Source organism: Falco peregrinus, chromosome W (assembly GCF_023634155.1).
Source record: "Falco peregrinus isolate bFalPer1 chromosome W, bFalPer1.pri, whole genome shotgun sequence".
Lineage (NCBI taxonomy): Eukaryota > Metazoa > Chordata > Aves > Falconiformes > Falconidae > Falco > Falco peregrinus.
The window spans coordinates 9,878,463-9,901,877 of NC_073743.1; the positions used below are offsets into that span (position 1 = coordinate 9,878,463).

Here is a 23,415-nt window from a genome sequence, read left to right on the forward strand (position 1 = left end):
TAACAGAGTCACTAGCTGCGGACCCATCATCACATTCTCTATTAAAGTTTGTGTAAAATGAGAATATAGTCGATTTTGCATTACAGTTTTCCATAGTTCTTTAATCATATCCCTGTAAAACGCCTGATATTGGCCTGGGTGTCTATCTTGTAATATCACGGGAAATGTGTGCACTCCCTCTTTCATGCTTTCTAAGTGCATTCTCCTCCACTCTTCTTTAATCCATCTCCCAATATCATTTTCATCATCGCTACTTCTTCCTTTATTAGCACTCTGCCGCACCAGTCGCTTCTTCCTTTCTTTTGACTGTTCCTTTTTTAACCACAAATCCTCCAATCGTAAATTTAACAGATTTTCATCTTGTCCATCCTCATCCGAGTCCTCTGACTCTGCTCCTTCTAGTTCATCAGAAATATGCTCAGATTCAGCCTCGCTCTCATTCGGCTCTGTCTGCTGAGCAACATCTTGTTTTGTTGTTACATCAACTTCCTGGCCCTTCTCAGTCTCTGACCAAGCCTCCTTAGCAATATCTGCAAGCTGGTTTTCTGCACACATCTCTTTCAAAGTCTCGAGCGCTAATCTCCAAGTAGTCATAATTTGGCTAGCATTCAAGTCCCCTTGAGATGCCTTTTCCCAAATTCGCTCTCCTGCTGACTCCCACATTCTAACATCAAATATTTGTGTCGAGGTAGCTGAGGTGCCTTGGCTCTTTAACCAGGCATTTTTCATATACAATTCCTCTTTTGTGCAAAATATGCTGAAACATCCTTAACATACTTTTTTCCTCTGCATCCCATTTTTAAAAGTTTCTTAAAATGTCTTAAAGTTTCTTAAAAAATTCCTAAAGTTTCTAAAGTTTCTTGAAATTTCTTAAAATTTTTAAAGTCTCTAAAGCTTCTTGGCTGCTTGCCTGTCTCAGTGTGTACAGGTTTCTAAAGCTTCTTAAAATTTCTTCAAATATTTAAAATCTCTAAAGTTTCTTGGCTGTTCACCTGTCTCAATGCGTACAGGTGTTATCCCCGGGGTTTAGGTTGCCCGCCTAGTCCAGCCGGCAAGACGATCGTTCAGCCAAGACGTCTCCTTTGGAATGCAGCCCTCTTCCATGAGCTGTCATTTTCATTGACCAGTTCCATCCTTATTCTTCCAAGGCTTCGGAACTCCTCCGTAGGGGTCACCATTTGAGGAGATTGAGGCACGGACTCCTGAATTTGACCAGAAGACCTTTTATTAGTCCAAACCCCACGCTTATATATCCTCATTCATTGTTCATGCGCAATGTACTAAAATATCATTGGTTAATCAATACTGTTCACACACTTCTTGGCTACATGTAATTGGTTAATTACTAAGCTACAAACACACTGAACTTCTTGTATTTTTTTTCTCTCTTCTTTCTTATCTCTGTGAGTTTCATGTTCTCAGCCAGCTGCTGAGACATGGCATCGCGCATCTGCTCCAGCCTCGCTTCATATCCTGTTTTTCTTCCAGGCGTTCAGCCAACATTTTCTTACTTTCTTTCTTCTTTAGCCTTCAAGGTCCTTCACAGGCATCGCGGCCTCCAGCACCTGCCACAAAGCTCTCTACACTGAACCAGCCTGGGTTTCATATATCATATGGGGATGCTCTTGTCCCTTCTTCTGCAGGTGGCAAGTATGAGAACTGCTGTCAACTTCAGTGCCTCTGTGAAGCCCACACTGGCCGAGTCTCAATATTGCAAAAATTGAGCTTGATATCTGCTCCTAGGCACAAAAACAGTATGAACCCAGAAGCTGTGGTAGGAAGGCAATTTTGTTACCACTTGCTCCTTAAATTATTAAAAGGATGCCGTCTTTCTGTTGCGTATATATTTCTGAGAGAAAATAGCTCTGGAGTAGGCTGAGGGATTATGTGGATGAGAGAAAGGGACATCTTATGTGTCTTGACCTTGCTGTGAATGAGCTGGTGCTCTCTGTCAGATGTGCTGTGAGGCACAGAGCGTATTTGTGACTGCTACTTGCACAGAAAGTATGTGACATAGCAGGGCCCTGAAGCTCAATTTCCTGATCACCCTAATTCTTTAACTTCTTTTTAAGAAGATGCCCTCCCTCTGGCCTGCCCTGCTCCCTCACTGGAGGCAGTAGAACAAGCCCTGGTCAGCGAGGCCCATGCCCTGCTGGCCTGGGGAATCCCCATCTGTGACCTCCAGGGAGCTGTTGGCCTTTGCAGTCCCCTAAAATTACTGATCAGCCTCATCCAGACTTCATTTTGCTGTAGCACACTGTATTGGTTTTACGTGACAAGGCTGAGGGAAAGGGGTGATGCAGGGGTGGCCTCTGTGAGAAGGCGGCCAGGGGATGCCCCGTGCCAGACACATGACAGTTCCAGCTGGCTTGGCAATGGACCAACTGCTGGCCAAAGCTGAGCCAATCATCAAAGCTGGTGGTGCCTCTGTGAAAGCATATTTAAGAAAGGGAAAAATGCTGCATGGCAATGTGAGGAGTGATGGGAAAAAATGTGAGAAACAATCTTGCGAATGCCAAGGTCAGAGAAGGAGAGGGAGGAGGTGCTCCAGGCACTGGAGCAGAGATTCCCCTGAAGCCCGTGGAAGAGACCATGGTGGAACGTTGTCCTGGTTTCAGCTGGGATAGAGTTTATTGTCTTCTTAGTAGTTAGTACAGTGCTGTGTTTTGGCTATGATGTGAGAACAATGTTGATAGGACACTGATGTTTTTAGTTGTTGGGTGATGTTTATACTAAATCAAGGACTTATCGGTTTCTTGGGCCCTGCCAGCGAGAGGGCTGGAGTGGCACAGGAAATTGGGATGGGACACATCCAGGACAGGTGACCCAAACTAGCCAAAGAGGTATTCCATACCATGGGATGTCATGCTGAGTATATAAACTGGGGGAAGAAGAAGGAAAGGGGGGACACGGAAGAAGGAAAGGGGGGGACACGGACATTTGGCATTATGGTGTTTGTCTTCCCAAGTAACCGTTATGTGTGATGGAGCCCTGCTTTCCTAGAGATGGTTGAACACCTGCCTGCTGATGGGAAGTAGTGAATGAATTCCTTGCTTTGCTTTGCTTGCATGTGCGGCTTTTGCTTTACCTATAAATTGCTCTTATCTCAACCCTTGAGTTTTACATTCCTTTCCGATTCTCCTCCCCATCCCTCTGGATGAGGGGGGAGTGAGCGAGCGGCTGTGTGGTACTTGGTGGCCAGCTGGGGTTAAACCACAACAAACATGTATTCCCTACAGCCTGTGGAGGACCTCATGTCAGAGCAGGTGGATATTCCCTGAAGGAAACTGCAGCCTGAGGACAGGCCATGTTTGAGCAGGCTCTTATGACAGGATCTGCAGCCTGTGGAGAGGGGCCCACAGAGGAGCAAGTTCCCCAGCCTGTGGAGGACCCATGGTGGAGCAGGCTTATACCGAAGGACTGCAGCCTGTGGAGACGACCGACACTGGAGCAGTGGAAAAGTGAGAGGAGGAAGGAGTGGCAGAGAGGAACTGTTACAGATTATATTAGTAAGATGTTCAGCTAATATAAACTTTTCTGAAAGGTTAGGATGTTATCGCTGTCATAACATCCACCAATGGGCAGCAGAGACTGAAGAGGGTGGGGGTTTTTGTCTTCCTTGGCTGTTGTTCAGAGACTGGCTGGGCATTGGTCTGCTTGTGGGAGGTGGCAAGTGATTGTTTTTGCATGGCTTGTTTTGTTTTTTTCTTTCTTTTTTCCTTCACTTATTCAACTGTCTTTATCTCAACCCACAAGTTTTCTTGCTTTTGCTCTTCCTGTTCTCTCCCCCATCCTGCTGTGGGGGTGAGGAAAGTGAGAAAGTGGCTGTGTGGGTGTTTAGCTGCTGGCCAGAGTCAACCTACCCCACATTCAACCCGGCAACTTGTGTCGCTTATTTATATGCTCTAATTGGAATCCCACCGCTGCTAGACCTGCGCTGATTTCTAAGACTTTATGATACCATTCCACAATAGTGGAAGAAGGAGGAGAAATACCAAATAATTATTCCACACAGACAGCACAATTACATATTAGAAGTAGGCATGCTTTACAATTTCTACTTTTGATTTCTTACTCTTCCACTAATTTGCACATTCCTCTGCTCCTCCAGAGCATCACAAGTGAAAATGCAGATTTACTCTAGATCAAATCCATCATGCATTATAAGGAACATTTAGGATAAGCAAAAGATAAGGACACTGAATTGACAGCTCTAAAATTCTGACCAAGATTTTCAAAATGGGGATTGCCTTAGTTCATGGGGGTGGAGCTTAAGAAATAACAGGAGAGAATTGCTGCATGCCTTTCCTCCAGTAAAGGGGCCCTCTGTTGCAGAATGGATGAAAGAGAACGGCCACGGTTCCATAGAAGGACTGTGTGATACAGCTTTTGACATAAGTCTGGAGTGAACCAAGCTAGGCCGCAGCGAGAAATTACCAGACTTGCTAGAAATGGAAAATTACCAGGCTTGCTAAAAATGGAAAATTACCAGGCTTGCTAATAAGGGAAGAGAGATAAGGTCATGCTGACCTTGTGCCTAATGTTGTAAATAACTTTGAGGTATTCGCGTAGACAAGAGAAGAAAAAAAAAAAATATGTAGTTAGCTATCCGCAGAAACTGCAAATAGGAGGACGTATGAAAGTGTAATCCTTTAGAGCTTAGCCAATCAGCAGATGATTTGTAGGCATAATTAACTGGAACTGTATATAAGACATAATCGCACCGTAATAAATCGAAGCTTGCTCTATCACTCACATTGAGTCGGCTGCTTGCTTCCCCTCGCTCGTCGCAAGTGGCGCCCGAACAGGGACCCCCAATCCCTGTTCTTCACCGGACAGCGAGGACGGAGAAGCACTGGTAGCAGCGACCAGGGAGCAAAGATCGACTGATGCTGGCATCGTGCCCGATCCGTGCTTGAACCAACGTTAATCAAGGAAAGGTTCGCCGTCCGTGAGTGACTACCCAGGGAAAAGGCTGCATCTTAATCAAGGAAAAGAACTGTTTAAAGCGCGCTATGGAAAAAGAGGTAGCACTTGCTCTTTTACAATGCTTTTTAGAAAAGCGGGGAGTAGGCCCTTTAAAAGATCTGGCCGGGTTAATTGCATTAGGTAGAGCAAAAGGATATTTTGCAGATCCTGAGCATATGTTTGAAGTAGAAGAATGGCGTAATTATGGGGATTGTTTATGGGATTCAGTAATTGATGATGATAAAGCTGCTAAGAAATTAATGAAACCTTGGAGAGAAGTTATTAATTGTTTAAAAAGATATAAAGTTGAAAAACAAATGGCAGCAGCTGCTTCCAGCCGACTCGAACGGTCTGACCCGGCTGCTGGGCGTCTTACGGCAGGAGGTGATTATTTTACCCCCCCTGCCTCAGGAATCCCTGTTCCTGTTGTTCGCCGACCCTCAGACCATCCTCCTCCCCCTCCTCCTCCGGAAGAAAAAGCTTGTCCCTCGGCACCACCTCAAGAGGAGGTGCAGGGAGAATCCCAAGAAAGTGAAACTGAGGAGGAGACAAGTGACAAAAATGAGGGGGCAGACGATGGGAAGTTAAAAACTGATTCAGCTAATAAAACTTTTAAACCACCTTGCCTTCACCCGCAGCCACGACTAATTCGAGTCGGTTGGGACAAAATAGTCCGAGAAGCGATGGAACAAAAAGACTTTGATGTCGTAGCTCAAATTAATCATCAAGCCTATCCAGTAATTTACACTGTTGATAATGCAGGAGTAATGACAGGAGAACATCATACTTTAGACTGGAAAATATTAAATCAGTTACGGAGTACAGTTAATGAGTCAGGTTTACATGGCGAACCTGCAAGGCAAATGTTAAACTATATTTGGAGTAGCGGAATGCTTTGTCCAGAAGACATTAAAAATATAATGAGACTCATTTTGAAACAATCACAACAGTTGTTATGGCAAGCCCATTGGCAGAAACTTTGTGAACTGTCTGTACATATGCCTCGCGCACCGAATGATCGTTTAGCGGGTTTAACAGTAGAACAATTGATGGGAACCGGGCCCTTTGCTTCTGTAGAAATGCAGATGCAATCTGGCCCAGATGTTTTATTAGAGTCTATGAGGCTAGCACGAGAAGCCTTACAAAAAGTCAAAACTACACCGGCTACGCCCTCATATATGTCAGTCAAACAAGGAAGGGATGAATCTTTTGCCTCTTTTGTAGATAGGGTTACAGATGCTATTAATCGTGCAGATATGGCTGACTTTATGAAAGGACCTTTGTTAAGACAATGTGTGCTGGAAAATTGTAACTCTTATACAAAAGGCATTTTAGTTACTCTTCCTCTGGATGCCTCTATTGAAACCATGTTAGAGCGAATGAGCAGAGTTCCTGTAGGACCCCAAGCTCTGTTAGTTGAAGCGCTTAGGGAGGTAGGGGACAATTTAGTTAAGGCTCAGCAGCAAGCATTTGCAGCCCTCGCTCCACTGAAACCTCCGGATGAACGTCAAGACAGAATACACCATCGAAGGGACTATATATGTTTTCGTTGTGGACGTTCAGGTCATACGCGCCGGCAGTGTCGAGAACGCCAAGTATGGTGCCAAAACTGTCAAATAAATAATCATAATACCGCAGCTTGCCGGCGTTCAGGAAACGGGAAGCAGAGCGCCAGGAGTCACAGCGCGCCGACCCCAATAGCAGCTCCAGCAACCTGCATGCCGATGACTGTCCCCAGCCAGCTCCCCAACCAACAACCAACACCTCCCGCCTTCAACCAGCCACAAATTTACGACCAGCAACCCGAGGGAGCCTCGGATTGGATCTGGCAACAGCAATAGACATTACTCTACTTGATAATCGTCCACAGAAAGTTGCCACAGGAATCAAAGGACCTATAATGATAAACGGACAACCTCATGGAGCTTTACTGCTGGGTCGTTCTTCCACTGGCCTCAAGGGACTCTTTGTTTTACCAGGACTTATTGATTGTGACTATAAAGGAGAAATTTTTATAATTGTTCAAACAAGTTTTCCACCTATATATATTCCTAAAGGTAGTCGCATTGCTCAATTAATACCACTCCAACACTTAACTCACCAAATGTCTGCAGTCTCCAATCACGATCGCGGGACAGATGGTTTTGGATCCACAGGAGGCTTAGCGATGTTGACTGTACCTATGAACCGACGACCACTCGCCCAAATTATTCTTGTACATGGGACTGATAAAAAACACATGACTGCACTTTTGGACACTGGTGCCGATATCACAATCATCGCACGTGGTCAGTGGCCTTCTTATTGGCCACTGCAACATGTCCCTGGAGGAGTTGAAGGAGTAGGGGGAATAGTGCCTGTTCAGCGCAGTCAACAAAGAATACAAATCATCATAGATGGAAAAACAGCGATACTACATGTTACTGTTATGCCCTTACCTAGTGGAGTGAATGCACTCATCGGAAGAGATGTGTTGAATCAATTAGGAGTAATACTTACCACAAATTCACCTTTTTAGGAACGGTCACTGTCAATTGGACTTTCCCGATTCCTTTGAAATGGCTAACAGAAGAGCCTGTTTGGATCGGACAGTGGCCGTTGAAAAAGGAAAGTCTGCAACAAGCACATTTGCTAGTTCAAGACCAGTTAACACAAGGTCATCTTAAACCGTCAACCAGTCCTTGGAATACACCGATATTTGTAATCCAGAAAAAATCAGGAAAATATCGGCTTTTACATGATCTACGAGCAGTGAATCAACAAATGCAAGCAATGGGAGCCTTACAACCGGGTCTTCCTAATCCTGCTATGTTGCCCACCGAATGGCATTTATTAATAATTGACTTAAAAGACTGCTTTTTTACAATTCAGCTACACCCCAATGACACTCAACGATTTGCATTTACATTGCCATCGGTTAACAGAGAGGGACCTGACCAGCGATTTGAATGGACTGTGTTACCACAAGGCATGAAAAATAGCCCTACCCTGTGTCAGCTATTTGTTGATGCTGCTCTCCAACCTATTCGAAAAGCATGGCCTCATGTTATTATTTACCATTATATGGATGATATTCTATTTGCTCAAAAACAGCCTTTCACTGAACAACAGGAGACCTTTTTACAATGACAGTTAGAGACGCAAAATCTCGTCATAGCAACTGAAAAGGTCCAGCGTTCACCCGCATGGAAATATCTTGGCTGGAATATTACTCAGTCACAAGTGAGTCCACAAAAATTAACCATTTGTAAAGATCTGCATACCCTCAATGATGCTCAAAAGTTATTGGGTGACCTCCAATGGCTACGCCCAGTAGCAGGCATCACCAATGATGAACTAGACGTGTTACAACCTTTATTAAAAGGAACAGATCCATCTAATCCTGTTATTGTTTCTAAGGATCAACAAGTTATGATTCAACAACTCAGTGAGCGGGTTGTAGAGCGTGCAGTAGATCGAATTGACCCTAATCTTCCTGTAGACCTCACTGTGTTAAACGGTCCCTCACACTTTATTGGTGCACTTACACAGTGCAAAAAGAAAAAGGGGGAGACTGTGAGAGTATTAGAGTGGATCTTTACCAAAATGCAACCAAAGACTACCATCCAAGAAAAAACGCAAAATTTGGCAGAAATCATTCAAAAAGGAAGAACGCGAATTTTACAAATTACCGGAATGGAGCCAAATGTCGTGTATCTACCAATACGCAGAGAAGACTTGGAGTGGTGGTTGCAGAATTCATCAGCTTTACAATTAAGTTTATTAAGTGAAGCTCTGGAGATTAAAGTTGAGCCTTTAAAAGCACCTATATTAAAATGGATTAGTAATTATGACTGGTTAAAGCGTCCGAAACGAAGTGAGCGACCCTTAGCGGATGCTATCACAGTTTATACGGATGCAGGGAAACGCTCAAGAAAAGCAGCAGCAACATGGTACGAGAACAATCAATGGCACCACCAAATCCTTCCTGCGAAAGCAGGAGATTCGTTACAAACTTTAGAGCTAGCTGCTGTTGTATGGGTATGTACCCAATGGATACATGCGAGGTTAAATATTGTAACGGACTCGATGTACGTTGCAGGAATCGTAAGCCGAATTGAAGATGCTCGCCTTAAAGAAGTGCAAAGTCAACGGCTGTTTGAACTCCTTAGGCAACTGTTGTCAGCAATACAGCAGCGCACGCAACCCTACTGCGTTATACATATTAGAAGTCATAAATGGTCTGAAGGTTTGGGGGAAGGGAATGCGCGCGCTGACCAGCTCGTGTCTGTAGCAGCTCCACTAAGCGAGTTTGTTAAAGCATGAGAATCACACAACACATTTCACCAAAACGCGCGGGGACTGCATCGACAATTTGACATTACAATGGAAGAAGCTAGAGGAATTGTACGAGCTTGTCCTACGTGCAGTCATCATGGACCGGGACTAGGTATCGGAGTGAACCCCAGAGGACTTAAAGCCAGAGAGTTGTGGCAAATGGATGTCACTCACGTTGCTGAATTTGGCAGATTAAAATATGTACACGTTACAATTGATACATATAGTAAATTTGTATGGGCTACAGCACAAACAGGGGAACGAGCACTCCATGTAATAAGGCATTTAACAAGTTGTTTTGCTGTCATGGGGGTGCCACAGACAATAAAGACTGATAATGGCCCTGCTTATGTCAGTGAAAAAATGAGACGTTTTTGTCAAGCATGGGGAGTGCGACATATTACAGGTATTTCTCACTCTCCCACGGGACAAGCAATCATTGAAAGAACACATCAGACATTAAAGCAATATTTACAAAAGTTTGAGAAGATTACAGATGTACAAGAGAGACTTGCTAAATTTCTTTTTGTGTTGAATCATCTATGTATATTTGCAGAACAGCAAGAATCACCTGCATGGTTACATGGGTATCTTAAATCATGTAAAGATGATGTTCCAATGTTTGTTATGTATAGGGATCCTTCAACTGGTTTGTGGAAAGGGCCAGCAGAAGTAAAGTATGCTGGAAGAGGTTATATGTGTGTACTTACTCCCACAGGGCCGCAGTGGATCCCAGCAAAATGGACCAAAGCAGCAGTGACTGATGCTCCAGTAACCAATGTCAACTCGTGATTGATTTATTAATATTGTTTTAGCTATATTTTAAGCATAATGTTGAGAATTGTTGTGTTAATTAATTTTGTTGTCGTAGTTGTAGCTTTTGTGCCTAAATCATTGTTTGATTTGCGAGAAAATGTATGGGTAACTTTAAGTAGAGCTATTAACACAACCACGTTTTGTGCAAGTTTGTCAACCCCTAGCGTACCCTTTTTAACTTGTTTAGTAGGTGTGCCGTTAAATGACTCAGATTGGATCGCCCTTAACCAGTCTCTTAACCAGATGCCAAAAGTTACCATATTGGCTCGAGGTAATAATATGAGCAGCTTTTTTGAAAAATTTGATAACTGGGATGACAAACTCCCTATTGGTCCTAGCCCTCAAGAAATCGAACTAGTCGATTCACTAAATGCCTCTTATTGTGTATATTTGAATTCTTCCCGGTACCCTTGTGCTGGTGAAGCCTCTAACATGCCTTGTAGTACAACTGCTATCACTCCCGTATATCCAATTAAGAATCAGTTTAATTGGAGTGTTTGGTGTAACCATACCAGTCGAAATCTGTCTAATCCTGCACCTGGAGTATTATATCCTAGGAAATTACCCCCTGGTTTGTTTTTTATTTGTGGTAATAGAGCATGGAATGGAATACCCTCAATGCCTGTAGGTGGTCCATGTACCATCGGTCGTCTGAGTTTAGCCTTACCACATATTCATCCTAACAAATCAAATCCAGTGAGATGGAGAAGAGACACTTCCCAGATCCTTGGTAACACCTGTGATGATAACGTTCAACTTTGGAACAAATGGGAGGTATTTTTTGCTTCGTTATTTATCACAGGTGCCGCCGCTGCTCGGGCCCACAAAAATTTAGAAACGCTGTCTTGTTGGGTGGTTAAACAAGCCAACCTCACCAGCAGAGTTTTATCAGACCTAGCTGATAGTTTAACTATTGTTCAACATGCTGTTTTGCAAAACCGCATGGCCATTGACTTTTTACTATTAGCACATGGACATGGCTGTGAAGATTTTGAAGGCATGTGTTGTATGGACCTTGAAGATAATTCAAACTCCGTACATAAAGAAATCAAACAATTGATGGAACATTCTCAAAAAATTCAACAAGATGTTGGATTTTTTGGCCTTGAAAGCTTAACAAATTGGCTTGGGATAGGAGGCTGGTTAAAAAGACTGTTGCAAAGTGTGTTGCTTATAGTAATAATTGTTATCATTGGATTTATATGTTTAAGCTGTGCTCTCTCTTGTATTCGAAAATTATTTGAGCGTGTAACTGGACCAGTTTTCCTTGTCCAAAAAGAAAAAGGGGGAATTGTTGCAGAATGGATGAAAGAGAACGGCCACGGTTCCATAGAAGGACTGTGTGATACAGCTTTTGACATAAGTCTGGAGTGAACCAAGCTAGGCCACAGCGAGAAATTACCAGACTTGCTAGAAATGGAAAATTACCAGGCTTGCTAAAAATGGAAAATTACCAGGCTTGCTAATAAGGGAAGAGAGATAAGGTCATGCTGACCTTGTGCCTAATGTTGTAAATAACTTTGAGGTATTCGCGTAGACAAGAGAAGAAAAAAAAAAAATATGTAGTTAGCTATCCGCAGAAACTGCAAATAGGAGGACGTATGAAAGTGTAATCCTTTAGAGCTTAGCCAATCAGCAGATGATTTGTAGGCATAATTAACTGGAACTGTATATAAGACATAACCGCGCCGTAATAAATCGAAGCTTGCTCTATCACTCATATTGAGTCGGCTGCTTGCTTCCCCTCGCTCGTCGCAGCCCTCCTCAAGGGATGGAGTTTTTTCAGGCTTTTTTTCCTAACCAAATTTTTATTACTGTTAAGCATGTTGAAAATATTGGATGGGACCGCAGAAGAGCTGGGAAAACCATTTCTTCCCTTAATTCACTTATCCATCCTCTCTGGATGTCTTTGCAGCACTTGGAGATCATGCAAACTTAATGACTTCCTTTCTTGTCCCTGCTTTTTTTTTTCTTCTCATTATCAGTGGATCCTGCCATCTATGTCTTGGGGTCTGCAGCGGGTCTACAGACAAGTTAGTTGACTTCAAAGACTTAGCCGTGTACCTTTAAGACAGTCACAAATTGTCAGGTATGTAAACAGGATGTGGAGAACCGGAACTTAGAACCGCAGCATACGGGCACCTACAGCAACAGCAAATAGCAAGCAAGAAGAAGGACACAAAAACCTATCGGGGTCTAACACTTGTACTGTCTAAGATATATAAACAGTTTGTATAAACAATAAAGGCCATTTTGTCCGAACCCAGCCACGCAGACATAGTGTTTTTTTCAGTCCGCCTCGACTTGCGTCACCACAAAGTTCACTAGTGAAAGCACACATACAACACTCTCTAGATTCACAAGCACATGCACATTCACAGATCCCCCGAGTACAAGCACATCCTCCTCTGTCTGTCCAATATCACTGCCCGGATCCCAGGTCCTCTTACCTCTTCATGGGTCCCCTACTTGATGGCTAGTCCAGCTTGATGCTCACTAGCAAACACGCATGCAATCACACACTCATCTCACAGGCACTCCACACTCACAAGTTCCCCTGAGCATTCCAGCATGGACCCTCTGCCCACTTGATAGACCTGCCCAGGTCCAGGGCCTCCTACTCACCAACTAGTCCAGCTTGAAGTTTGCTAGAGAATGACATGGACATGCAGACCAGGTTTGAGGAAGTGTTGAGGGTTAACCACAGTAGGCAGTTAAGCTCCACACATTCATTTGCTTACTCACCTCACAGCGGGATGGGGTAGGGAATCAGAAGTGCAAAAGTGAGAAAAATCATGGGTTAAGATAAAGACAGTTTAACACATGAAGTAAAGCTGCGTGCAACAAGCAAAGCGAAATAAGGAATTCATGCTTCCCATTGGCAAGCAGATGTTTAGCCACTTCCTGGAAAGTAATGCTTCATCACATAGAATCACAGAATCATAGAATCCTGGACTATAGGGACTTTGTGGTGAATGAAGAGACGGGACGCAGCTTGATGCAAGCAAATGTCAATTTATTGCACAGAAGCACACGCTTTTATACACTTTCAGAAGCTGCGCGTTTTAAACAGATTGGTTCTTGAAGCTAAGCATTGCATACTAGGCAATCCCTGATTGGTGGTTAACTACCAGCAATTAACAGCAAGGTGTTACCTTTCCTTGGCGCCATCCTTGGCGCCATCCGTCTCCCACTCCCCTGTGCTCTGCAAACATGCCTCATCATGTTAATTGTTGTCTAGACAAGCTCGAGTACATTCCCCTCAGCTAACTGATTGCCATGCATGGTCCTAGTTTCCAGACCGCTCCTGCATCTCCCCCTTCCTGTTGCACAAAAGAACCCCTGAAACCGAGCAAAAACAAGGCACAAGTAATAGAACAAATAAAAAACCAACTAAGACATATTATCAATGTAAAAATAACCCACTGTCTTTGTTCCGTACAGTTTTACAATTTCCCCTTTTTGTTTTTGAACAGCTAGTACCAGGTTTGCCATGTTCTGCAGGGCCCTTGCAAACATGACAGCAACCAAGGTAATAGCAAACAAACAATACTGCCAATCGAGTGAATGGATGCCAAAAAAAGGCTGAAATTTTCTCAGATTTTGATAACATGTTGCTGCAATGGGGCGCCTAAAATCCATGCAGCACATACCATCAAAATCCTCACAGCCATGTCCTTGAACCAACACCAAAAAGCAGTGGCAATTTTGACTCACATTCTGAACTGCCTACCAAACAAGGTGATTTAACTCTTTAATGCTTTCCCTGCTGTTACTCTGGATAAGAGAAGAACCGCTGCGACACGTTCCCATCATAGCCTCCTACTACATTAGCATCTACAGAAAGACAATTATCGACAAAGTGTAAACAATATCAGCTTCTTTTGGATTAACATTATACATAGGTGGAAGGGCACACCAAACAAGAACTGGTTCAGTCAAAAAGTTCGAAACATCGCATGCCTTCTCTGAACATACCTCTGGGGTCATTCCCTTCATTCCCTCTCTTTTTTATGCAAAGAGAAACACTTTTACCATAACAGAGAAGCCCCTATTTACATCTCTGAGCCCGGACACAAACCACAGCTGCATGCACCACCAGGCTCAGGGCAGAAATCGTTCATGTAGTTACATAGCTATATATCACTACAAGTATGCAGATACCTATTAAACACTAGATAACCATGTTTATCTTTCCTAGTCTCCTTCACAATACCCAGCTGTTCTCTCATCTCTTGTTAGGTCAAATATTCTCCAGCTTCCTCTCCTACATCTCTCTTCAGACATTCTCTATCCTCCTCTTTTTTGCTTGTTAATTGCGACAAGGCAAAGGTTGTGTGTAGCTGGGTGACCATGACCTGATTTATGTTACAATCAACTAAACACTGAATACAGGAAAAAAAGGTATGGGAGACATAAGGCAAACATCAATAAGGTGGTTAAGGATAATTATAATAAATCCTGTAATACTTTTGAGTCATGGCCCAAAGTTTCCCAGCCGTGAGAAGAGACCAAAGGCATCCCGCCCCTGGCTCTGTTGCAGATCTTTGTTTTAAGGCTTTTGAGTTTTGTATACTTTTGTAAATTAATTCACAGTGGTCACTCAGATTCACGTAACACATCCTATCAAAGTCTTCACACTTGTGTCCCTGTGCTAATAATAAAAATCAATAGCAACTCGGTTCTGTAGCAACATATGATGGACAGAATCAACATCTGTTAATAAGCCAGAAAAAAAAATAGTATTTGTAGTATTACTTTGTTTAGCAAGCTAGCAGCCTAATTTACTAAGCAAGTTAAAAGCGTGTACTATTCTTACAGAAGAGATTAGAGAAGCAAAAATGTGTTATGCTGCATTCCAGAACTCAGCCTGGGAATTACAGTCTGCTGTGAGTTCTGCGTTACAATCATTTGACACATGTTGGGGTTGCGATTGTGAAAGTTGCCCGTTTACAGTTTTCATTGGCATTATCACAGCTAGTTGTTTTAAAAGCAACCCTTGAGCTTCCTGATGTTCGACTTGTTGCAAAATATTCTGAAGCCAAACAATAAAGTTAGTATTAAAGTTAGTGACTCTCTAGGACCCGGCAAGACTGTGGCAAGACTCCCGCATCCTGACTGCCTTAATAGCCATCTCCTTCATTTGCAAACAGTTGTCCCTGGGATACCTTGCCTGAGTCACAGAATTGGCACAGTTAATTTTCTCCAGCCAACTGCTCCTAGTTAACAGCAATTCGCCGATTAAGGTTTTCAGTCAAGGCCACTACACATAGCTCACAAAAATCAGATAACCACATCATATATTGTATCAGTTAGTACCATACAAAGCAATAACTTCCAATCGTGCAGTGTGAGTGTATAAGGCTCTGCCATCACTTCAAGAAGGGACATAGCAAATGTATTATGAATCCTCCCTTCCCGCACTGCTTTGCTTAACTCTTTAACAGACTCGTATTGCACAGGCTGCCACTCTGCAGGTTGATTTGTCTGATAAAATACTGAACATGCCATAGCGACTCCCAAAACCCATCACTTAAGTGTTTCCCACTTGCATTCCTGCCACCAATCCCTCAGGCTCCCTTTCACCCTCCCCAAAAATACAATCATTGCATCAGGAGAGACGAGGGGGTGGGGGAAAGGTCTAGCTCCTTTTCCAGATCTATAGGACCTGGATCAAAAGGTTTATCAGTGTCAATAAAATCATTGTCTGAGTTGTCCTGTTCCCGTGCTTGCTCCTGTGTTGTGAGGGTCGCTGCAATCAGTGACAGAAGCTTTGGGGGCAGAGGAGGTGTGGACGAAATCGCCATCACTGACGGTGTCTTGAGAGAGTCGTGCTGTCGGTGGAATTTACAGCTTCCTCTGGTTTAGCACCGTTAGTAGAATTAGTCCACACTTGGCAAAGAGTTGTCAGAATTTGCCACCAAGGTGCTAAATGTATTCCCGACACGGAGTTCCCCTCTGCGGCAGCATCATACAATTGTCTGCTGACCGCTTTAATTTCTTTCAAAGTCTCTAAAGTTTCTTGACTGCTCGCCTGTCTCAATGAGTACAGGTTTCTAAAGCTTCTTAAAATTTCTTCAATTATTTAAAATCTCTAAGGTTTCTTGGCTGCTCACCTGTCTCGATGAATACAGGTGTTATCCTCGGGGTTTAGGTTGTCCGCCTGGTCCAGACAGCAAGACGATCGTTCAGCCAAGCCGTCTCCTCCGGAACGTAGCCCTCTTCCACGAGCTGTCTTTTTTTACCGACCTGTTCAGTCCTTATTCTTCCAAGGCTTCGGAACACCACCATAGGGGTCACCATTTGAGGAGATTGAGGCAAGGACTCTCTGATCTGACTAGAAGACCTTTTATGAGTCCATATACGTCTCTTTCTGGGGACGAAGCCTGATTCCCCGTTACAGATTTCCCACAGCTCACCTCTCAACTCCGGAGGGATTTATGGCCGGCTCCCGCTTCCTTTCAGCAGATCATTCAAAGTTCTGTGGGATTCGCTGCATGTCGCTCAGATAGGCGATTCGAGAGCCCTTCACGTTAGATCCTTAAACGCATCACGTCGGGGTCACCAATTTGCGGCGAATGAAGAGACGGGACGCAGCTTGATGCAAGCAAATGTCAATTTATTGTACAGAAGCACGCGTTTTTATACACTTTCAGAAGCTGCGCGTTTTAAACAGATTGGTTCTTGAAGCTAAGCATTGCATACTAGGCAATCCCTGATTGGTGGTTAACTACCAGCAATTAACAGCAAGGTGTTACCTTTCCTTGGCGCCATCCTTGGTGCCATCCGTCTCCCACTCCCCTGTGCTCTGCAAACATGCCTCATCATGTTAATTGTTGTCTAGACAAGCTCGAGTACATTCCCCTCAGCTAACTGATTGCCATGCATGGTCCTAGTTTCCAGACCGCTCCTGCAGGACTTCATTCTGCTCCTCTTGCCAGACATCCAGCTCAGGGGGATGAGTATCCTGAGGGTGACTGGTCTTACTATTAAAGACTGTGGCAAAGAAAGCAATTAATGGTTAATTGGAAAGACATACAGAATCACAGAATCACAGAAGAATTGAGCTTGGAAGGGACCTCTAGAGGGCATGTGATCATAACACCCTTCTCAAGCAGGGCCACATAGAACTGGTTGCCCAGGACAATGTCCAGCCAGCTTTTGAATATCTCCAAGGAGGGAGACTCTATAACCTCTCTGGGCAACTTGTTCCAGTGCTTAGTCACCCTCACAGGAAAAAAACATTTCCTGATGTTCAAATGGTACCTCCTGTGTTTCAGTTTGCGCCTGTTGCCTCTTGTCCTGTCACTGGGCACCACTGAAAAGAGCCTGGCTCTTTCTTCTTTGCACCTTCCCTTCAGGTATTTATATACATTTGTATTTGGTCTGGCCGGAATGAAGTTACACTTCCCCATAGCAGCCCTCATAGTGCTGTGCTTTCTATTTGTAGCTAGAAAGGCTTTGATAACACACCAGTGTTTTGGCTACTGCTGAGCAGAACTGGCACAGCATCAAAGATCTCTCCAACCCAAACTCTACTGATAGCTGATCCAAACTGACATCATTCTTAGCAATAAAAGCTCAGTGAAAGGAGGAGGAGGTGGGGCATTCATTATTAAGGCATTTGTCTTCGTAAGCAACCACTCCACCTACTGGGGCCCTACTTCCCAGAAAGTGGCTGGACATCACCTGCTGATGGGAAGTAGAGCGTAATTCTTTTTCCTTTGTTTTCCTTTGCTTCCACATATGGCCTTTGCTTTTCTTCATTAAACTGCCTTTATCTTGACCCACGAGTATTTCTTATTTTCTCTCTCTTTCCCGCTGAGGAGGGGTAGTGAGAGAACGGCTTGGTGGGCACCTGGCAGCCAGCCATGGTCAATCCACCACAGTCATTTGTGGCATCCAATATGGGACATGAGACAACGGCAGTTTTGAATTGAGTGTGCTTCTGTATTGGGTTTACATGGCAAGACTTTGGCAGCGGGGGGCTACAGGGGTGGCTTCTGTGAGAAGATGCCAGAATCTTCCCCCATGTCCAATAGAGCCAATGCCAGCCAGCTCCAAGACAGAGCTGCTGCTGGCCAAGACTGAGTCAAACAGTGACAGTGGGAGTGCCTCTGTGATAACATGTTTAAGAGGGAGAAAAACTGCTGCACAAAAGCAGATGAGAGAGGAGTGAGAAAATGTGAGAGCAACAACTATGCAGACACCAAAGTCAGTGAAGAAGGAGGGGGAGGAGGCGCTCCAGACACCAGAGCAGAGATTCCCCTGAAGCCCATGGTGAAGACCGTGGGGAGGCAGGCTGTCACCCTGCAGCCCATGGAGGTCCACAGTGGAGCAGATATCCATCTACAGCCTGTGGAGAACCCCACGCTAGAGCAGGTGGATGCCTGAAGGAGGCTGTGACCACATGGGCAAGCCTGCACTAGAGCAGATTTTCTGGTAGGACTTGTGACTCCATGGGGGACTCACGCTGGAGCAGTCTGTTCCTGAAGGACTGCACCCCGTGGAAAGAATTCATGATGGAACAGTTTGTGAAGAGCTGCATCTCATTGGAAGGAGCCCCATTGGAGAATTTCATGGAGGACTGTCTCCCATGAGTGGGACCCCATGCTGAAGCAGGGGAAAAGTGTGAGAAGTCCTCCCCCTGAGGAGGAAAGAGCGGCAGAGACAACGTGTGATGAACTGACTGAAACCCCCATTCCCCATTTCCCTTGCGCCACTCAGGGGGAAGAGGTAGAGAAATCCGGAGTGGAGTTGAGCCTGGGAAGAAGGGGGGGGGGGGGGGGGGAAGGTGTTGTAAGATTTGTTTTTATTTCTCATCATCCTACTCTGAGAGGGGGAATGATAGAGCAGCTTGGTGGGCACCTGGTGTCCAGCCAGGGTCAACCCACCACAGTGCTATAATTACAGTAGTTATTAAGCGGCAAGTTTTTGTGTGGTCATGGAGTTTTCTGGCTGCACTGCTTTCCTCTTTATTTTGCCAAACTTGGGAACATGTTAATACAAATAATGGCTATGTGCTTTGCCCTGGCATTGATGCCCTTACTGTGCTGGGGGAGTTGTTTTGTGGAGAGGATGAGGGAATGCATCTCTCTCTTCCCATCTAGGATTGATGTAGGTGTTTTTGTTGTGCAGGCTCCTGAGGTACAGGTTCACCCTTACATGAGCTGTTTAATACTACTAATTAACACTGTTGACTTATTGTTGGGATTGCGCAATCTGGTGTGGTCCTACTGTAAGAGGAGACAACTTTTGGGTGAGGCAGTACTGAAACATACCCTGAGGCATCCAGTCCCTGGGTGGCAAGGTGTGTGGAAGGATTTGGGCAGGTGCCTAGGGCCATTATCACCTCCCATGGCCTGGGATTTCACAGCTGAACAGGGAAGTAACCCTGGTAAACTGGCACACTGCCTGATAGCAGGGTGCCTTGCCTACCCCAATGAAAACCTACAGCTTCTACCACTGTACTGGGGCTTGACCTGTGCCTATTGAGCCACAATTCAGTACTATCAGAGGACTGTGATTGAGGCAGGGACCCAAACTACCTCTGAGAATGCCATGATTGAGACCAGGATACAAACTACATCTAAGAACATGATAGTTGAGACAGGGGCACAAACTGCATCTGAGAACACCATGGTTGAGATAGGGACCCAAACAACAGCTACAGTAGTTGCCCCAGTAGTGAAAAAAAAACAATGGACAAGGAGGTCAACAGGTCCATAGCGCTGATTAGAAAGGGAGGAGGAAGAAGAGGAAGGGTTTCATCAAGAAGCCGATCCTTTGGCAAAAGTGAGAGAATTCAGACTGGAAGCAGAAACTACCAGGTCCCTGACCTCATCAAAACTTATCTGAATATATGCAAGGCTTACCTTTACTCTAGGAGCGTCTGCTATTTAGTGTTTCTGGGAAAAAATTTTGTTTAGTTTATACTAGAACATCATCCATGAAAGAACTTACAGATATATGTAAGTTATTTCGCTGACTTACACTTCTCAAGGTACAACTGCAGACGTGATTTGGTTTTCCCTTTTTCATCTTCCCTCCTCCTTCACAAAGACAATTTCCTTGAAAGTATTTGGCTACCATTTCCTTTGTTATCTCATAGAGGAAGCACACAGGAAAAGAAAGACACACACAAAGCTTTTGATCCATGTTCTGTTCTGAAGCAGGCTGTTTAGGAAATGTTTTTATTTTTTACACTGCTTTTTGCTATAAATGGGACTTCCTTACATGTAAAGGAAGTTCTTGTTTAAATATACAAAATTTTGAAAGAAAAATGGCTGGTTTACCATAATCCATAGTGACATCAGATGCTATAAAGCACAAGACAAGCATCCTTGCATTTATGTGATGCTGACTGAGTGCATTTGACGCTGACGTATTAGAGGACCAGGGGCTACAAGAGAAACAATAGCATTGGTTCCCTGTTCTGCTTGTCACCAGCAGGTCTTCACATTAATTCTCAGTCACAGTTGGTGTTGTATCTTGTTCTCCAGCTACCAAGGTAATGTTTCACATGCAAATAGGTAGAGGGATGCTGTCTGATATTTGTAGTTAAGTTTTATTTTGAAAGAGATGATTTTAAATGAACTTCTGTGGTGGGTTGACCCTGGTTGGATGCCAGGTGCCCACCAAGCTGCTCTATCACTCCTCTCCTCAGCAGGGGTGTGTGTGAGAAAATAAGATGGAAGAAAAAATTGTGGGTCAAGATAAAGGCAGTTTAATAAAGGAAAAGTAAAGGCCGCGCATGGAAGCAAAGGAAAACAAAAGATGTTATTCTCTACTTCCCATCAGCAGGCAATGTTCAGCCACTTCCCGGGAAGCAGGGCTTCAGTATGCATAGCAGTTTCTCCGGAAGACAAATGCTGTAATAACAAATGTTCCCCCTCCTTCTCCATTCTCTTAGCTTTTATATCTGAGCAGACATCATATGGTATGGAATATCCCTTTGGTCAGTTTGGGTCAGCTGTCCTGGCTATGTCTCCTCCCATCCTCTTGCCCACCCCTCAGCCTACTGGTGGTGGTGGGTGGGGAATGTTGGGGAGACAGCCTTGATGCTGTGTGAGCACTGCTCAGCAGTAGTCAAAACACTGGTGTGTTATCACCACGTTTCTAGCTACCAATACAAGCACAGCACTATGAGGGCTGCTATGGGGAAAGTTAATGACGAGCGAGGGGAAGCAAGCAGCCGACTCAATATGAGTGATAAAGCAAGCTTTGATTTATTACGGCGCGATTATGTCTTATATACAGTTCCAGTTAATTATGCCTACTAGTCATCTGCTGATTGGCTAAGCTCTAAAGGGTTACATTTTCATACGTCCTCCTACTTGCGGTTTCTGCAGATAGCTAGCTACATTTTTTTTTTCCTCTCTTGTCTACGCGAATTCCTCAAAGTTATTTACAACATTAGGCACAAGGTCAGTGTTTTTCTCAGCTTTCTTCTCAGCATGCCTCAGCATAGCTGCAAGGCCTGCTTCAGCTAACTTACGCTAACTTTGTTTCACAAAGATCTTTAAGGGAGTCATGGCCATGATCACACAGCCATTCTGCAACATTTCCCCCTTTTTCTCTTTGCGCAAGCAAAACTTGTGCAGTTACACGCTCGAGTAATTTTTGAATACAAGAGAGAGCACAGCTTAAACATACGAGTGCAATGATAACAATTATTACTATAAGCAACACACTTTACAACAGCCCTTTTAAACTACCAGAAGACCGCCCTAATAATAGAGCACCATAACTTTGTCCATTAATTATCAGAGGTCCTCGGACACGAGTTGCGATGTTTTGTGGTCGGTTGTCAATTAATGTTGTATCTACTGCTGTTGCCAGGTCCAGGCCGAGGCTCCTTCGGGTGGCGGGTTGTAACACGGTGTCTGCCGATAAGAGTTGGTCATGTCTCCTGGAGGGGGTGTCGTGAAGGTGACAGGAGTCGCAATTGGGGTCGACGCGCTGCGGCTCCTCGCGCTCGGTTTCCCGTTTCCCGTCTGCCGACAGACGTTGGTGCTGTGGGTCCCTCACTGACAATTTTGGCACCACACTTGACGTTGTCGACATCGGTCACGGGTATGTCCTGGCTTCCCGCATCGATAGCAGAGGAAGTCTCGGTGCGTGGTGGTCGCTGGCTTCCGGGGCGCGGTAGCCCCAGGGGGGCGCAGAGGCGCAAGCGCTGCAAAAGCCTGACTTTGGGCTTGCACTAAATCTCTCCCTACTGCTTGGATTGCTTCCACTAGCAAGGCTTGCTGACCTACTGGCACCCAACTCATTCGCTCTATCATTGTTTCTACAGAAGAATCTAAGGGCAGGGTTACTAAAATGCCTTTGGTGTAACTGTTACTATTCTCCAGAATACACTGGCACAATAACGGCCCTTTCATAAAGTTAGGTATATCTGGTGGGCTCACTGTGGAGGCCTGACTCATTCACTGTACTACGTAACTGACTTAATATTTTCCAATCAAAGCCTCCCAGGTTCCCTGTCTTTGGTTACCGGCATTTATCTGATACGTTACAGGGAAAGCTTGTGGGGGGTTGACTTGCTCAGCAATATCAAATATTCCCTGAGCAGCTGCTTCTTGTGCTATTTTTTGCCAATTAATGCACGTAGAACGCACCAGTTTGTTTACTGTATTTTTTGTTCCTTTTTTTTTTTTTTTTTTTTTTTTAATTTTGTATTGACTGCCCACTGCTATTTTCTTCCTCAGCAGCACTTTCGTCCAATGTGTCCCTGCCCTCTGGCCCCCCCGAGGCTACTGCGCCGGAGGGGGGGGCGGAGGACACGAAGGGTCTGGAGGTGGTACAGTGGGCTCTATAGGTGGTACAGAGGGCACTGTTTGTGATAAAGGGGGTATTGGAATGTAATTTTCACATGGCATAATTTTTCCTGCATTAGGATCTGCGCTTGCAAGTCGGCTTGTTACTGCTGCAGCAAGGCGCTTTTCTGCTTGATATCTTTTTATACAATTAGTTACTTCATGCCATGATTTCATCAATTTTTTTGCTGCCTTATCATCATCTATTACTAAATCCCATAAACAATCCCCATAATTACGCCATTCTTCTACTTCAAACATATGCTCAGGATCTGCAAAATATCCTTTTGCTTTACCCATAGTAATTAATCCGGCCAGATCTTTTAAAGGGCCTACTCCCCGCTTTTCTAAAAAGCATTGTAAAAGTGCTAGCGCTACCTCTTTTTCCATTGTGCACTCGTTAAAGTCCTCTTTGTTGCAGCCTTTTCCCTTGGGTAGCAGCTCACGGACGGCGAACCCCTTCTTGAATTATCCTGGGCTCAAGCACGGATCG

The 23,415-nt window shown here is 44.4% G+C and overlaps 1 protein-coding gene across 1 annotated transcript; it reads left to right on the plus strand.

The window, feature by feature from the left end:
- Positions 1-9,315: 9,315 nt before the first annotated feature.
- On the plus strand, positions 9,316-11,803 carry LOC129783155 (uncharacterized). The gene is made up of 2 exons (XM_055793001.1): positions 9,316-9,397; positions 10,004-11,803. Exon 2 carries the CDS (start codon positions 10,117-10,119, stop codon positions 11,473-11,475), a length of 1,359 nt encoding a protein of 452 aa, XP_055648976.1. The 5' UTR covers positions 9,316-9,397; positions 10,004-10,116; the 3' UTR covers positions 11,476-11,803.
- The last annotated feature ends 11,612 nt before the right edge of the window (positions 11,804-23,415 follow it).

Bases quoted from the DNA above. Each gene is read 5' to 3' on its own strand.
- LOC129783155 (XM_055793001.1), top strand. From the start codon at position 10,117: ATGTTGAGAATTGTTGTGTTAATTAATTTTGTTGTCGTAGTTGTAGCT.